Genomic DNA, 14514 nt, shown 5'->3' with positions numbered 1-14514 from the left:
TAAACAAAAACAGTTACCCTATCATAGACAAAATTACATTTTTCGTATAATGTAATGATAATGTCAGTATATCGGTAGTAATTTCCTTTTAGCTATGAAATAATAATATCTAAATGCGTTATATGGCAACCCTGTGGGCCTAGTACGCATCAGCGAAAGCCAGGAATGCCGCAGGGCAGGCAGTGACGTCAGACAGTCAGTCAGTAGCAGCTCAGAGCTTGACTAAGTAAGACGTCGCGCTGCCCAACCTGAGCCGTGTTTTGACACTCGCTTCATCTAGCTTCATTTAGCCAAGTTATATTACTTTGCAAGTCTATTGTTATATATTTTGGCTTTTCAAATATGTCATAAAAACATCAAAATGTGTAACAGCAAGCAAATAAATACACAGAGAAGCAAAAAATATCGTATATCTCAAAACTAAAGTTATCGACATTCAAACTGCATCTCCTCCATAACGAATGCACCGATCTCAATTAAACAAAAAGCAAACGAAAGCTAAATAAATTGTCTACAAACAAATAGAGAGTTTTTTTTCATTTTGTCCCTCGAAAATTTTTGGGGAATTTTTTTCCAAAAAATCAATCGAAGTTTTTTCAAAAAACGAAAAATATTCATAAAAAAAGAAAAAAAAAATTGAAAAAATGCTCTCTTACTTTGTTCTAATATATAATATCTGTCTACCACGTAAATTTGAGCTCTTAGTTTGCAGAAGTTATGGAGGAGATGCATTTTGAAAAATTTTTGGGGGGGGTGGGGTTACCAGCTAATGGGGGGCAGAAGACGAAAATTATGGTTACAGTCCTTTGCCCTATACAAAAATAAACCCAGGCACAAAATTTGAAACTGATTCATTAAAAAACACGGGAGTTATTAGCGAAAAACGATTTTATCAAACGCTCCTCATATCGTTATAAAACTTTGAAGGCCGATATCTCAAAACTAAAGTTATCGACATTCAAACTGCATCTCCTCCATAACGAATGCACCGATCTCAATGAAACAAAAAGCAAATGAAAGCTAAATAAATTGTCTACAAACAAAGAGAGAGTTTTTTTCATTTTGTCCCTCGAAAATTTTTGGGGAATTTTTTTCCAAAAAATCAATCAAAGTTTTTTCAAAAAACGAAAAATATTCATAAAAAAAAAGAAAAAAAATTGAAAAAACGCTCTCTTACTTTGTTCTAATATATAATATCTGTCTACCACGTAAATTTGAGCTCTTAGTTTTTTCAGAAGTTATGGAGGAGATGCATTTTGAAAAATTTTTGGGGGGGTGGGGTTACCAGCTAATGGGGGCGGAAGACGAAAATTATGGTTACAGTCCTTTGCCCTATACAAAAATAAACCCAGGCACAAAATTTGAAACTGATTCATTAAAAAACACGGGAGTTATTAGCGAAAAACGATTTTATCAAACGCTCCCCTTAAGCGACTGAAAACGAAAAAATGTATATGTTTTTTGTCTTCCAAAGATATACCTTTAAGTTTTTAAAACAGTATGAACTAGGTATTTATTTATCTAGCTATCTATTTATTTCTCACATTCTACCCTTGGCAAGAGAGGAGGGAGAGAGAGAGATTTTTCAGGATACGTACCCTTTGTAGTGGTTGGCAACACTAACCACCCAACCCTTGCTGTCAGGTTACTTGACATATTTGACAGGTACACCCTCCCCCATGAGCTCCAAGACTAAGGAAAAAAAATTGGGGGTGAAATTTGTTTTTTTTTTTTTCATTTACTTACTACAGAAATGCATAAATGTTTTAATTACAGTATATTATTATTATATTATTATTATCATTATTATTATTATTATTATTATTATTATTTGAAAATTAGTACTTATTGTTAGGTAAATCATTTATTTATCATAGAAAACAAATAAACATAACATAAAAATTCTCTTATCTCAGTAAGAGAGAGAGAGAGAGAGAGAGAGAGAGAGAGAGAGAGAGAGAGAGAGAGAGAGAGAGAGAGAAGAAATGAAAAAGGAAGGAAGAAAGAGAGAAACATTATGCATTATTTCACCTTCTTACATATTACTGAAGCTTACAGTATTTTTATTATTATATTATTATTTTATTATTATTATTTAATGTTATTAATCTTAATATCTGAAATTTAGTAAATCATTATCATAAAAAATGTAGTCATGGAAATAACATCAAAATACACTAATTAGTGAATATTTCTTGGCAAAAAAGTATTTAGTCATGGAAATAACACCAAAATACACTAATTAGTGAATATTTCTCGACGAAAAAGTTCGCAAGAGAGAGAGAGAGAGAGAGAGAGAGAGAGAGAGAGAGAGAGAGAGAGAGAGAGAGAGAGATCTTTCAGTACATCTGGCAACATTGACCACCCAACCCTTGCTGTCAGATTACTTGACATATTTGACAGGTTCACCCTCCCCTATGAGTTCCAGGACTAAGGAAAAAAGATTGGGGGTGAGATTTGTTTGTTTAAATTTTTTCATTTACTTACTACAGAAATGCATAATTGTTGTAATTACAGTATATTACTATTATATTATGTGGTCTATCACAATCATCCTATTCGACCGGGTGGTTTTTATAGTGTGGAGTTCGGGTTGCATCCTGCCTCCTTAGGAGTCCATCACTTATCTCACTATGAGCGCTGTTTCTAGTAGCACACTTTCCTGCATGAGTCCTGGGGTTACTTCAGCACCTAGTTTTTCCAAATTCCTTTTCATGAATCTTGGGATCGTACCTAGTGTTCCTATGATTATGGGTACAATTTCCACTGGCATATCCCATATCCTTCTTATTTCTATTTTCAGGTCTTGATATTTATCAATTTTTCTTCTTTCTCATCTACTCTGGTGTCCCATGGTATTGCCACATCAATGAATGATACTTTCTTTTTGATTTTGTCAATCAACGTCACGTCTGGTCTACTGGCACGTATCACCCTGTCTGTTCTGATACCATAGTCCCAGAGGATCTTCGCCTGATCGTTTTCTATCACTCCCTCAGGTTGGTGTTCGTATCACTTATTACTGCAAGCTAGCTGGTGTTTCTTGCACAGGCTCCAGTGGAGAGCTTTTGCTACTGAATCATGGCTGGTTCTGTGCAAGCGCTGGACATTCACTTGCTATGTGGTTTATGGTATCGTCTTTCATACTGCACTTCCTGCATATGAGTGACGTGCTTCCATCTACCTTTCTTTGGATCTATCTGGTTCTTAGGGCCTGATCTTGTGCCGCTGTTAGCATTCCTTCTGTTTCCTTCTTGAGTTCTCCACTCTGTAGCCATTGCCATGTTTCATCGCTGGCCAGTTCTTGTCTGTCTCAGGTATTGTCCGTCCATTGGTTTGTTGTGCCATTCCTCTGTTCTGTTTTTCATTCTCCTGTCTCTGTATATTTCTGGGTCTTCGTCTACTTTTATCAGTCCTTCATCCCATGCACTCCTTAGCCACTCATCATCATTGGTTTTCAGATATTGCCCCAGTACTCTGCTCTCGATGTTGACGCAGTCCTCTATGCTTAGTAGCCCTCTCCCCCCTTCCTTTCGTGTTATGTATAGTATGTCTGTATTTGCTCTTGGGCGTAGTGCTTTGTGTATTGTTGTGTGTTTTCTGGTTTATGCTGCAGAGTTCAGCCTTTGTCCACTCCACTACTCCCGCGCTGTATCTGATTACTGGTACTGCCCATGTGTTTATGGCTTTCCTCATGTTTCCGACATTGAGTTTTGACTTGAGTATTGCCTTTAGTCTCTGAATATATTCTTTCCTCATCGTGTCCTTCATCTCTTGGTGTTTTATATCCTTTCCTTCTATTATTCCCAGGTGTTTGTATCCTGTCTCATCTATGTGTTTGATGCTATTCCGTCTGGTAGCTTTATCCCTTCAGTCCTTGTTACTTTGCTGTTTTGTATGTTGACCAAGGTGCATTTTTCTATTGCAAACTCTATTCCAAACTCCATCCTGATGTCCCCAGATACTATCCTTACAGTCTGAATTAGGGTATGTACTTCCTTGATGCTCTTACCATACAGCTTGATGTCGTCCATGAACATCAGATGGTTAATTCTGTTGCCTCCTTTCTTGAGTTGGTACCAGCATCCATCTTCTGCAGTACTTTTGTCATGGGAATCATGGCTACTAAGAAGATTAGTGGGGACAGTGAGTCACCTTGAAAGATCCCTCTCCTTACATTAACCTCTGTTAGTCTTATCCCAGAGCTTGTAAGTACTGTATTCCAGTTGCGCATCCTTTCCTGTCGAGTGACTCGCCTCTCTCTCTCTCTGAACTCTGTTCCTATTTCTAAGGTATGTTAATCAAGACCTAGCTTACAAAAAATAAAGTTTATTATGCAAGTCTAACAACAAGTCATGTAAAACGAAATTATGCATGATAGATAATAAATCCCATTAAGCCAATGCCCCCAAAAGCAAAACTAATCAGTTACAAGAAAACAATGCGTGGGGATTAATTCCAGTCTCCCACTAAGTCCCTCTAAACATTCCACATTATCCAAGTCTATTTCCAAATAACTTTCTATATATATATATATATATATATATATATATATATATATATATATATATATATATATATATATATATACATAAAACCAAGAACATAATGTCCGAAAACAAACAATACAGTACCCTTAATACAGTCTTGTGTGTTCTTAAGACATCACTGGCAGTCAAGTGTACAGCTCAACAACATGAAACGCCTGACGACCAAATAAGCCTATGGGTTACAGCAGCTACAAGCATCTTGAGCTGGCAAACAGTCATTGATGCCTTGACAATGACGACAATTATATCTTTTGATATGCTTATTCCAGCTCCCCCTGCCCCACCTCCATATGATGATCATTGGTCTCTTTGGTGAAGGCAAGGATAACAAAAACTAATAACTACCTTCTAAATAAACATAACAACCATTAAAATAAGAGAGATATAAATCTTACAAGTTCTTCCTTTACAGTGAATGTGTTACTAAGCCTGTGAAATGGACATTTATTGCTAGTTTATTGAGAGAGCAGGCCGCTTATAAAGCGGCGTGCGGACGTCAGTACAAAGACATACATGGAATACAGGTGACCCGAGGTCAATTGTTCTCAATGTGAAACAGGACAGGTAAATACAAATAACATGTCAAAATAAATTACAAGAATGGACACAATAATGTTGACACATGTACAACATAAAAGGGCACAAATGGATAAGCAACAGATACACACTTACATAAATAAAACATGGCTAATTAGCCTGACGTAAGTTCATGGGAAAGGCACCATAGAAAACGGGAGGTTCACTAGAGAAAACCCGTTGAGCGGGGACTTTACAATACTCCTTTGTTGGATGAGTCAGTAGAGCTGCGGACTGTCACTCGATGGGCCGGAGTTCAATTCCCCGGCCGGCTGATGAAGAGTTAGAGGAATTTATTTCTGGTGATAGAAACTCATTCCTCGTTATAATGTGGTTCGGATTCCACAATAAACTGTAGGTCCCATTGCTAAGTAACCAATTGGTTCTTAGCCACATAAAAAATAAGTCTAATCCTTTGGGCCAGCGCTAGGAGAGTTGTTAATCAGCTCAGTGGTTTGGTAAAACTAAGTTATACTTAACTTACAATACTCCCCCCCAAGACGTTGGTAACGTCTGATTAAAGTAAGTATCTGCTGGGGGACTGGAGAGTGCCGCAGCTCCGCAATGTCTGTTGGGGGTTGCGGTGTGGGTTGCTGGCTACAGTGTTGCCTGGGTCCGGGGCTTTCCGGGGGCGTCTGTGCGACTTTCTTGTGGGCGGGGTGGGCTGCGGGGGCAATGACTCCTGCAGAGGTGCTGAGGGGTGTCGTCGACGTCCTCCTCCAACAGTGCGGGCTTGAGGCGGTCTATTGACACCCAGTCGTCCTTCCTGTGAATGGCCAGCCAGAAAGCTTTATTGTTTCTCTCGAGCCTTGTTAAGGGCGGGCGGACAACATTGTTCCTGACGAAGACATGGGTGGTGGAGAACAGGCAGGGAGGCATGAAAGGCATTGTCTCCTGTCGGTATACGTCCACTGGCAGGGGGCAAACTTTCCGACCATGTCACGGAGCCTCTGGACTGTCAGGTTGTGGCGATCCCCCGTGATGAGCTCGCCCAGGACTACAAGAAATCCCCATAGACTTTTTCTGCTGTGGACAGGTCGCCGTTGGCTCTGGGGGTGGTCCTCAGCCCGAGGAGGACCCAGGGCAGCTAGTACTTCCAATCTTTGGCGGTGCAGTGGGCCATGAGGGACGCCTTCAGGGAACTGTGGAATCTTTCCACCAATCCGTTGGCTGCGGGGTTGTAGGCGGTGGTGCTGTGGTGAGTGGTCCCCAGCAGGCATGCCAGGGCGGACCAAAGCTTGGACAGGAAGGCTGGACCCCTGCCTGTTGTTATGTGGTCCAGGACACCGAACCGGCTGATCCAGCTGGAGAGGAGGGCCTCGGGGCACGCACTGGCGGTGGCTTCTTGCATGGGCATCGCTTTGGGCCACCTGGTAGAGTGGTCAACGACTGTCAGGAGATACCTGGCCCCCCCCTAATGGGGAAAGGGGGCCTACTACGTCGACATGGACATGTCCGAAGTGCCTCCCCGGCTGGGGAAACTCGCCCACCCCCGACTCGGTGTGTTGCCCTACTTTGCTGGTCTGGCACTGGATGCACTGCCTCGCCCAGGCCGTCATGTCCTTCCGCATGCCGTGCCAGATGAACTTCTCTGCCAGCAGCTTGGCCGTCGTCCTGCCGGAGGGGTGGGACAGCCCGTCGATGACTTCGAACACCAGACGGCGACTCGAGGCGGGTACCAGTGGGCAGGGGTGGCCGGTGCTTACGTTGCTCAGCAGTGATGGCGAGGGGCACATCCTTCCACCTGAGCGACGTGATGGAGGTGCGGTAGATTGGAACCTCTGGGTCGGTGGCCTGCTCCCGGGCGAGGTCCTTGTAGTCAATCCCGAGCTGCACTGTGTTGAGCTCGATCCTCAAGAGGGCGTCTGCTACAGGGTTCTTCCTGCCAGGGAGGTATTTGATTGTGCAGGTTAACTCTGCCATGGCCGCGAGATGCCACTGCTACCTGGAGGACCATGCGTCCCCCTGCTTTGTGAAGGCGTGGACCAGTGGCTGGTGGTCCGTCCAGACTGTGAAGGCGTGGACCAGTGGCTGGTGGTCCGTCCAAACTGTGAAGGGCGTGCCCTCCAGGAGGAATTTGAAGTGGAGTACCACCCGATAAACTGCGCAGAGTTCCCTGTTGAAGGTGCTGTAGTGGGACTCTGCGGGACTGAACTTCCTGCTGAAGAAGGCAATGGGCTGGGGGGCCGGCGACAACCTGCTCCAGGACGGTCCCACAGGCGTCGTTGCTGGTGTCTGTCGTCAGCTGGAGGGGGGTGTTGGGGTCCTGGTGGGCCAAGGCGGTTGCCTTGGCAAGGGCTGCCTTCGTCAGGGAGAAGGCCCGCTGTTGGTCGGGGCCCCACACTAAGGACTTCAGGTGGCCCTTCAGGATCTCCATCTGGGGAGCCATAGTGTACGCGACCCCAGGGATGAACTTCCTGTAGTAGTTGACCATCCTGAGGAATTCCTGTATGGCCTTGACGGAGGTAGGGGTGGGGAACCTGGTAATGGCTGCGACCTTCGATGCGAGTGGACGGACGCTCCCCGGGGACATCTCGTGGGCCAGGAAGTCAACTCTTTCAACACCAAAGGTGCATTTGTCAAACCTGAAGACGAGGCCGTTCTCCTGTAGGTGCTGCAGAACCCTCCGGATGTGCCGCAGGTGTTCTTTGTGGGATCTGGAAAAAATCAAAATGTCATCTACGTAACAGATGCAGAAGTTCAGGTCCCCAAGGATGCTGTCCATCAGTCTCTGGAAGGTTGCCCCCGCGTTCCTCAGGCCGAAGGTGAAGACGTAGGACCCAAAAGCGTGATGATGGCAGCTTTGGGGATGTCCTCTGGAGCTACTGGTACCTGAAAGCAGGATTTCAACAGATCCAATTTAGAAAATATTTTGGCCCCGTGAAAAGAGGCAGTGAGATCTTGCATGTTTGGGAGAGGGTAGTGATCTGGTTTCGTGGCGAGGTTGAGCCGCCTGTAGTCGCCGCAGGGTCTCCAGGAGCCATCCAGTTTCTGCACCATGTGGAGGGGGGAGGCCCACAGGCTGGAGGCCTTCCTGCATATGCCCATACGCTCCATCTCGGCGAAAACGTCCTTGGCCTCCTGAAGTCGTCGAGGGGGAAGCCTCCGGAACTTTGCGTGCGTTGGGGGCCCTTTGTTTTGATGTGGTAGTAAACTCCGTGCTTGGCAGGGGCCCTGGGCACCTGACGCAGTTTGAGCTTGAAGACATCGGGGAACTCCTTCAAGAAGTTGGACTGACTGGTGCGGAGCGACGGAGCAGACGGTGGGCGCGCTGGGGCCCGTCACCAGGCGAAGGGACTGGCAGGAGTCGGTGTCCATCAGGCGCTTGCGACCAACGTCGACTGCCAGACCGAAGTGGGCGAGGAAGTCCACACCCAGGAGTGGGGTCCTCACGTCCGCGATGATAAAATTCCATCTGTACCTCCGGCCAAGGATGGAGATGGACAGGAGCTTGGTGCCGGGTCCGGCAGGCGTTTGTGGTCCTCTCTGGATGGCGGGAACACTGATCGTACAGCCCCAGTGTCGATCAGCATCATCCTGCCGGAGATGGTGTCGTGGACGTAAAAACCTACTGGTTCTGGGCTCCTGGATTCTTCTGCTGCCATGGCTGTTGGCCGCTGCCGCCTCCATTTTTTGGATGGGCGAAAGGGCAGGGGGATTGACAGTTCCGTGCGTCCTTGCTGTACCGCTGGTGGTAGTACCAAGGCCCCGGTAGTTGTTTCTTCTGGTGATGGGTTGGCCGCCTTCTGGTGACGGCGTTTATCTCCCCCTCCGCAGCCTCCTCCTGCTGGAGGGAGTTGATGGGGTGTGCGGGCATGGATGTCCGCGTCCGCTTCGCTGCCCTCGTGAAGTCAGTCAGCTGCTGCACCGTCCTTATCAGGTCTTCAAGGGGTAGGGTGTAAGGCTCCAGGATCTGGATCCGAACCTCTGGGAGGAGTTGACAGAGGAAGATCTCCCTTGACAGGCTTATCTCCGAGTGCCTGCCGCTGCCGTCTGTCCCGGGTAGGATGAGGAGGTCCTGGATGACATTCCACGTCTCCCGGAGGTTCTGGTCGTGTCAGGGGTTGTTGGCCAGGTCGAGGGTGTGGGGGGCCCTCTCGGAGACCGGCAGGGAGCAGGTCTCGACGAGAGTGGCCTTCAGCTTTTGGTAGGTGGCGGGACTTGCAGCAGACACCCACGGGGTGATCTTCCGGTAGACCTCTTCCGGGAGGGCGTTTATTACGGCGTCTGCCTGCAGCACCTTGTCAGTCAGTCCTGCCAGCCTGAACTGCCTCTCGACCTTGTAGAGCCATGATGACAGGTTGCTGTGAGTAAAAGGTGGCAGCTTTATGGCGAGGGCAGACCTTGTTTGGTCAGTCAGGAAGGGCAGTGTGCGAGGAGCGGGTACCGGAGTGGAGGAGCGCGCGAGCCTTGGCATGGGGGAGGGCACGAGCGGGTTCTACGCGAGGGAGATATCAGATTCCGCAAAGTTCACAGTCATTTGTATGTGGGAGGGAATGTCCGCGTCCATGCTCGCTTCTGCACTCTCACTTGGAGTGGGTTACTCTCGCATCAATACACGCTTAGGAGCGTGCCGTGTGGGTCTGCTAATGATGCCGGTGATCTGCCGACGAGGGTTGGTACGCCCAAACGCTTTGTTAAAGCACCATCTTTAGTCCGTTAGGGGCATGGGGTAGTTCACTGGGACAAGACTAAGTCACCGTATTGGTCCGCTAATGGCTCTGGGAACCACTCAGGGGTCACCACTGAGATGTGCTAAAAAGAGAGCAGGTGGACATTTATTGCTAGTTTATTGAGAGAGCAGGCCGCTTATAAAGCGGCGTGTGGACTTCAGTACAAAGACATACATGGAATACAGGTGACCCGAGGTCAATTGTTCTCAATGTGAAACAGGGCAGGTAAATACAAATAACAAGTCAAAAATAAATTACAAGAATGGACACAATAATGCTCTGACACATGTACAACATAAAAGGGTACAAATGGATAAGTAACAGATACACATTTACATAAATAAAACATGGCTAATTAGCCTGACCTAAGTTCATGGGAAAGGCACCATAGAAAACAGGAGGTTCACTAGAGAAAACCCGTTGAGCGGGGACTTTACAAGCCTAGTAAGCATAAAAACAAAAGTAAACAAAATGATCTAAAAATACAACACAGTACAAGTACAAACAAGAAGACAACGAACTGAAAATACAAAAAAAACACTGAAATCCTGCAAACTTGTTGCAAAAATGCAAAATTTACTGTAGACATGACCAAACACTAATTACTCACTGGGAAATATGGGTGAATGAAAATACATTAATCTCTCGATTATCTGGATCAACAGAGCCAAGGAGCTGTTGGATAAGGTAAAAATTCAGGTAAAGTCAAATTAAACTCAACGGGAGTCAAATAGCAACTCAGTAGCCTTACTCCCCCTACCTTGTCAATACCGCATAAGCGCAGACAATCAATATCTTGTAAACAACCACCATCATATTTAAACTGAAAACTTGATGCAAAAGGTAAATAGCTAGCTTAATTTTGCTTGTTTGCAACAAAATACGGTATAACATACAACTACCCTTAAAAAAGCAAACCAATTCGCAAAAGGTTGCACTACAGGATCAAAATGAGTATCACTTTTTCATTTTACCCAAACTCATTGCAGTCTTCAAAACACACTGTACACAAAAAACCTACAAACATAAAAATACTTTTTCCCCTGCACTTACCTATGTGCCCTGCCCTTGATGCCTACAATGGCCAGACTTTTAAAAACTTGTAAGGAGGTTTACTAGTCCTCCACCACCTCCCCGCTGTACAATGAGGGAAAATGCTCTTTGTTACCAAGTGCATTAACACTTTCCAGATGTAGCCCAATTAAAGAAAGATATTTTTATCACACTATGTCTATCAGCCATTAAAAAAGCAAAAAATCATGATGACATATACATTTCTGCCAACAGCGGGAAAGATTAAGAAAAAACATGAGTGCTTTTCCACCTTTCCCTCTTTTGCTTTGTCGTTTTTATTAGTTTTTCATTTTTTGGGGTTATTCATAATTCTATGCAACAAAAATTACTGTATGATAAAACACCGGGAGTATTATAGGCAATATGCATGTACAGAGGTGTGTTTCTTAGCACAGTACAGGTTGTTCTCTCTCTCTCTCTCTCTCTCTCTCTCTTCTTTAGCAGTGTGCATGAATTATTTCATTACAAGTTACAGTACAGTACTGTAATATTGTTTAATAAAATGTGGAAAAGCATAAACTTGAAAAAACATAAAACAAAAAAAGCTCCAATGAAGTCAAACACTTGCCTACCCCTATCCACCCATTCCTTCCCATCCCAGCCTGGAAAACTCCTTCCCCAACCACCCACCTTCCCAAACAACCCTTTCTCTGCGTGTTTATTCCTGTAAACAGCCTTAATGTTGCTCCCTTCCCATCGCACCCAGCCTTCAGACCCACCTCACCCTTACTTGGAAACTTTCCCTTGCCTCGCAAACCCACCAAAATACTTTCTCAGTCTGTTCATGAGTGTAAGCAGTGTTATCAACATTTCCTTAGACTTGTGCAGTATTGCCAACCATACGAGTGGTTAAATTCATTTGGAATTTATATATATTATATACACAGCTTTGGTCCCTGGGGTTATGTGTGTCAAGATAATGTCAAGCTTCAGATCACATGAGTTCAGGAAAATCAAGGGAAACTGTACCTTCTAAGCTGAGCAAATTACACTGTTGTGCCGATATACTCTATAAAAGGTGGAAAACTGTTAAAATAACTAGATGTATTAGTTCTGAAAAGATACAATGAAAATATATAAGGAACTGGTGCACTGCCGAGCACAAAAGCTGGATAAATTCAGCAAAGTCATGAACAGCACTATACACTTACAAACTGTAAAATAGGTAGTAGGTGCTGAACTGAAGCTCTTAGATGCATGTGCATTGACTGTTGCTAATCTGATTGTCTGACAAAAGACTACTGAGTCTGGAGACATTCAAGACCACAAATGTGGGCTAATTAAGACTAATGGGGTTGTGAAGAAACAATGAGTTGTAATGCCTGAAACCAGAGAGCCCTTTATATATAGGTGTTTCAGATATAGTTTTAAGTGTTCTTACACCTTAAAGAACAGTTCTAATCAAGATGAAAAATATTAGCGTAATATATTAAAAAAATATCTAATTCAAAAACTTGTCTGCAGATAAATACCTACACATCTACAAGCATTTCTAGCAAGTAAACATGCAATTACAGGTGCAATAAAATCATTCATTTGGAAAGCTGCAAATAAATACATGAAACAGAAAAAGAAAGGAAAAGTAACTTAAAAAATAAAAATGCAGTATTCTAACACCCTGTCATGCAGTTACTGTATTAAGAATTGAAATAAACAATAGTACAGTCACTTCCTGTGCATTAGCGAAGTTCTGTCACAATCAAAATCAACATAAAACGTCAGTTTAATACCTTTGTACAAATTACAACTTGCAGTTTTTAGTTAGAAGACAAAAGAATGAGTAACCTATCAACATACACCAGGATGTGCCAGGAATGAGGTACTGTACATACAAAATATGGGTAAATATTTTATAGATATCAGTGATTCAAGCACACCTTCAGGTTTTATTTTCACAACAGTGTCAAAAGGTACTGGAAATCTTGTATCAAAGCAGTACATAAAATATACTACAGGTCTACCAAAGTGAAACAGGTTTAAACAATGATACTCTGGAAGTCATTAAAATATAAGGGTATGGCAAAAATCCTAATTTCATCATGAACAGTCATTCTTTCATGGCACAGAAATCTCATATCAAAATCATTGGCAACAATTATTCTTTTCTAAAAGAGGATATGAAAGACCTAGAAAATCCATTAAGTTGTATGTAATTCAAGTGTTAATAATAACTAGGATTCAACAGCATGACTGTTCCTGTATGCAGTATCTCCATATCACGATACACACTGATGCTTTAGTTACATTTTCAAACAAACAGGGCTGCAATTAAAGCTTCATAAATAGCAAAACAAAGAAAATTAAAACCACCCCAATGAAAGGTTAAGTTGTAAGCTTCAAGATTAATTACGGATCATTAAGTGTCTGCATACATGAGATAATAGTGAAAAGGTTAGTTAGAGATGGTGCCATTTTTGTGTATGTGTATATGTACATATCAGGGGAACCAAAACTTATACCTATCACCATCACCACCAGCATGTCGAATCATGTACATTATGTCATCAAAAGTTTCAAATAGAGCACTGAAACAAGAAAAAAATTACAAGTTGTTTGTACATTATACATCTCTTCCACATTAATTGCTAACACATGTCTACTGGCCACACAGCATGACTAGAAATTATCAGCTCTTAATGTTTCTCATTGTTTGAACACAGCAAATGGAACTGGAGAACTTGAGAGGCTTTTCCTCTTTTTAACAAACTAAATTTAACATCTTATACTCATCTGAATCTCTTTAAAAACTATTTTAACAGCATTAAAAATTAAAGCATTATTTTCCGTTTTGTTGAGTACAATGGACTTTTTAAATCAATCGCATACCAATGCTTATATTTACCTAAACTTGAATTTTCCCAAAATTATTCTAAACTAATGGAATTTGCATTCAACATAATAATAATAGTTATTATTATTATATTTTGGAAGAAGTCCCTCATTAAGACTTACTTCACTGAAAAGAATGGCATTTCGTCTGTATGCAGGTGACCTTATACAGCACCTTGAGCAGCGAGCCCATAGAAGTGGTGCCCCCGTGCCAGCTAATCAGTACATCCGTCACTCAACATGACTCGCAGTAACAAGAGAGAAGATCCCCGGCCATTACCATCCAATCGAAAATTGACCACCTTCTTTGCAAACCCATTTCTGGGTATAAATAATTGTGTGTACCCCTGGTGCAATTCACCTTTCGTAACTGGTAGTGTGAACTATCAAAACGTCAGAATAATAAATAAACTTTGGTCAGCTCCTTTATGATTACTGTACCTGGAGAAACGAAGAAATTCATACACCAGGCTGAGAAGGTGCAGTAAAAGCTCAACAGCATACAAAGTGCCGTTCATTTCAATGAGGTATTATTATTAAAATTATCATAACTTAATTTTCTACACAAGTAAATTATAGAATGCTTGTCCCTTTAGTATATTATCAATATTATCTTTTAACACTAAGCCATAGTTACTAATACTGGGTGGCTCCCATGAAATGAAATGACAATGATCACTCCCACATTCACACAAACTGCTGGATCATGGCTAAACCACATGCAGAAAATTTCCACAACACTAGTAGCTTCATACCTCAAAAACAGAGGGCTCATCAGCAGTGTGTCAAACCCACTACACACTGCAACATTC

General features: G+C 43.1%; 1 protein-coding gene across 7 annotated transcripts in view; it reads right to left on the bottom strand.

The window, feature by feature from the left end:
- Positions 1-14514, bottom strand: part of LOC136842602 (unconventional myosin-XVIIIa-like) — a 1295621-nt gene that overhangs the window by 493337 nt on the left and 787770 nt on the right. For 4 of the 7 annotated variants that reach the window (XM_067110180.1, XM_067110177.1, XM_067110176.1 and 1 more), the window contains one exon: positions 13333-13398. The exons of the other annotated variants lie outside the window; for them this stretch is intronic. In XM_067110180.1, coding sequence (XP_066966281.1) covers positions 13333-13398 — 66 coding nt within the window. The remainder of the gene's footprint in view (positions 1-13332; positions 13399-14514) is intronic. 7 annotated transcript variants of the gene reach the window in all.

Source organism: Macrobrachium rosenbergii, chromosome 10, assembly GCF_040412425.1.
Source record: "Macrobrachium rosenbergii isolate ZJJX-2024 chromosome 10, ASM4041242v1, whole genome shotgun sequence".
Classification (NCBI taxonomy): domain Eukaryota; kingdom Metazoa; phylum Arthropoda; class Malacostraca; order Decapoda; family Palaemonidae; genus Macrobrachium; species Macrobrachium rosenbergii.
Note: the sequence above shows the minus strand (reverse complement) of the source record. Positions and strands in the feature narration are given on the sequence as shown.